A 3,456-nucleotide genomic window follows, 5' to 3' on the forward strand; every position below is an offset into this window, starting at 1 on the left:
GGCCTCACAGCGATGTCAAATAATCTCTTGATCACAATGACTGTATGGGTTTAAAGTCACATCGCATATTGAAGTGTTGCAGTCTGTTCCTCTGACAGTGATCAAGCTGTTCTAATACATTCCATAATATGCATGGAACAGATGGGGTGGGGGGGTTTAGTATTTCTTAATATTGCAGTTTCCTGGGAGAGACAAACAACTAAATGATAAAGCAGAACAAATGAGAGCGTGCAGCAATGGTTAGATACTGAGACTTTGAAATAGCAACTGTGATTATGTTCTGTAAATCAATAAAGAAATTCTACACACACAAAAAGTCTGTTAACATGCTGACACTTTATTTATTCAAGCCATTCGCTGTAATCTTGACGGGCACGGTGATAATCACTTTAAAGTGTTGTTGAATAACCTGCTTTTGGCGCCAGAAAATAACGCTGAGAAGGAGGATTGGGAAGGCTCACGTCAAAATGTACTTGTGCACAAATTACTGTGTGTGTGTCCTGCGCTGTAAATAATTGAATTCAACCGTATAGCAGCTTGTATTTGGTGCAACCCATTAAACTCAAGCTACGATCAATATGACTTTTTCAGTTTTTGTGTTTTTTTTGTGTTCAAGAAGGATGAAAAAAAAAGTTTCTCAGAGAAGAGAAGCTTTGCTGGATTAGACCTGATTGCATTTTCTGTGACTCAGGACAGGACACACTGGCTCTATCTTGAAGTCAGAGTCGCTCCAGTGGCTTGCCAAACCGCCAAGCTGTACACTTAACAAATTATTCGACATCATCTCTATCCCTTTTGATTAGATCAGCTCAGCAAATGTTCTTTTAAGTGGTCGTTCCTCCTCAGTGTTGATAGTAATTTGTTTCCTCAATATTAAGAGGTTTAATTCAGAAACTGGTGTGACAGGAGCTGCTTACCATTTCTGGAAGTGCTGTCAGATTTTATAGTGGGCCAGGCATTCATGTAAACAACTCATGCCTGGCTCTGGAGGAAAAGCAAATATAAATTATTCATATATTTGTTTTCTTCTACCACTTTAAGTTCTGTCCAAAAATTTTATTTGTGTGAATTGCCATAGTGATAGTACAAAATCATGCTGTTTAAGATGGGTATAATTTGTATGGTTAAAGAATTTGCCCCCCAAAATATACATGATTTAGAAATATGGCTTAAGTTGCTGAATTAACTGCTGTTTATTTTACTTTTCTTTATTGTCACTTAACCCAGTTTTTAGGGGGGGGGGGGTCCCATTTGTGGAGGTTATCAGTGGAGCAACATTTTAAAAGTAGGGCTCGACTTGTTAGGCACAGAGGCTGACTGTTATTTTGTCCAGTGAATCAAAATCACTGACGGCCTTTCCTCGCTTCTTCCCCCAAAGACTCAGCATAATGAGATAACCTCTGATCCATATACACTGAAGAGAGTAACTTAACTAGGACAAGAATTATACAGACACCAAAGACCTGATTTTTAAACTCTTTTAAGCCAGCGATTGCATTCTCTCATGGTCGTCTAACCAGGCAGAACCGACACAGACCCTCACTTTCTTTTCCCCTCTGTTTTATGGTGACATTTTAAACATCTGATATTTGCCACAAAACAACGTTTTATGACAGAGGGCTGGCTGATGCCACTTTTTGTTTCAAAGACTTTAGTTAGCATTACACTTTCTTACCCGTTTTTAGCAACGTAATGCTTTTGGCTCCATTCTTCCTTCTTGATGCCTTTTTGCCCTCTCTCCCTGTGCACACCTTTCACATTGCATTAATAATCACTTGCTGCTTTTTTTTTGCTTTTTTTTTCCCCGCACTTAGCAACACATTATTTTGGCAGTTGTTCTTGATGTGTGCCAAGCAGTAATGTCACAACACTAGTTTGTTTCAAGTGCCCTTTGGCTTCGAGAGTCTTCTCTTCTATGTGCGATCACTGCTCCGTTTGTGCTTTGCCTTCTGGAACTTCTTCCTTTTTTTTTGACTCTGTTCATGTCTCTTCTCCACATTTTCTCCCATCCTCTCATCTTTCTATTTTCCTCCTTTTTTTTTGCTGTCAATCATTTTATTCAACTAAAATGTGTCTTCTGTAATTGTTGGCATTTTCATCTGTGTACAATCCTACTTTTTCTTTTCATGCTTTACACCTTTCATCATTTTTCCATTGTGTGGCTTAAAAATCTCCCTCTCTTATTTCTCTTTCTATTATTATATTATAATTATTATATTATATTCCAACTACTTTCCCACAATATCAATTTACCTGCCCATCTTGATAAATATGCTTTTCCTGTCTTAACTCCCCTTTTATCCTTTCCCCTCTCCTCCCACTGTGTTGCAGGATATTCGTGGTGGGAATAGGCTTCTTCAGCCTGTGTTTTCTAATGACCTCTCTGGGGGGGCAGTTCTCAGCAAAGAGACTGGGGGACTCCCCCTTTACCATCCGCACAGAAGGTAATGACATGTTTTGTGTGTGACAATGAGAGCCCGCTTGCAAGTATATGTGTGTAAAAGCTCTTCCTCTGAATTAAAATGTTTCATGTTTTAAAATTGGTATACTGCATAGAAATCATGAGGAGAAATTCAAATACCACTGCACAACCAGTGAAATTGTGAAACATTACACCAGTGTGACCTTTAGTGGGAAAGCTGCTGCTTTTTTACTTTAAAGACTCAGAATTCATCGAAAGCTGCAGTGGTTGGATTAAGATCTTTATTTCAAAAAACAGAAGAAGAACCTTGGTGTCTCCACACCTTTGCACACAACAGTACACTTGAAATGAATCTTAATCCCATTAAAACACATATAATATGTACAGTGGCAGAAACAATAGAATAGAATTCGCATCATTTTAATGTCTCCATGGGACATTTTGCTTTACAGATTATATGCCAATACAGTATGTACATGGATCCATGTTTGCACACATGCATATGGTAAAACCCAACACTGGATCTAAATGCACACAAACTGTAAGGGAGAGGATTGAAAAACAACAGCAGGACAAATGACTCTCTGAATCTGTTAAATCTGGAACTATATGTGTAAAGACTGCTGAGTGTCTGAAAGACTGGTTTGTGCAGTTGACAGGACCATCATTTCTACTTTACTGTTTGTTTATATTAAGAATATCAAACCAGCAAAATATAGAAAATTAACTTGAAAAATAATAAAACATCTTCATCAATGCATGCCTGTATTAAAACTTCTTCATATAAACTGGATATTTTACCCCTCTGAGGGCCGACCACACCACCCTGTCATCTGTTCCAAGTTCCTGGACACCAGAGCAGCAGCTATTACCCCACACAACACCTCACCTCTACTCTCATCCCATCCTCAGCATGTCTTTCTGCCTACTTCATAAATGCCGCAGTGTTGCCTTTCATCTTTCTCTCCACTGGATGTTTTTCATGTTACTGAGCTGGTTTGTAGAGCTAAGGACTCCACCTGTCTCCTGGACAC

General features: G+C 38.8%; 1 protein-coding gene across 2 annotated transcripts in view; it reads left to right on the forward strand.

Moving 5' to 3' along the window:
• The window catches only part of LOC102193287 (alpha-1,6-mannosylglycoprotein 6-beta-N-acetylglucosaminyltransferase B-like), a 122,088-nt gene that overhangs the window by 2,384 nt on the left and 116,248 nt on the right, over positions 1 to 3,456 (forward strand). For both annotated transcript variants that reach the window (XM_005736237.1, XM_005736236.1), the window contains exon 2: positions 2,332 to 2,444. In XM_005736237.1, the coding sequence (XP_005736294.1) occupies positions 2,332 to 2,444 (113 nt within the window). The remainder of the gene's footprint in view (positions 1 to 2,331; positions 2,445 to 3,456) is intronic.

Source organism: Pundamilia nyererei, unplaced genomic scaffold (genome assembly GCF_000239375.1).
Source record: "Pundamilia nyererei isolate P.nyererei 1_Seehausen unplaced genomic scaffold, PunNye1.0 scaffold00068, whole genome shotgun sequence".
NCBI lineage: Eukaryota > Metazoa > Chordata > Actinopteri > Cichliformes > Cichlidae > Pundamilia > Pundamilia nyererei.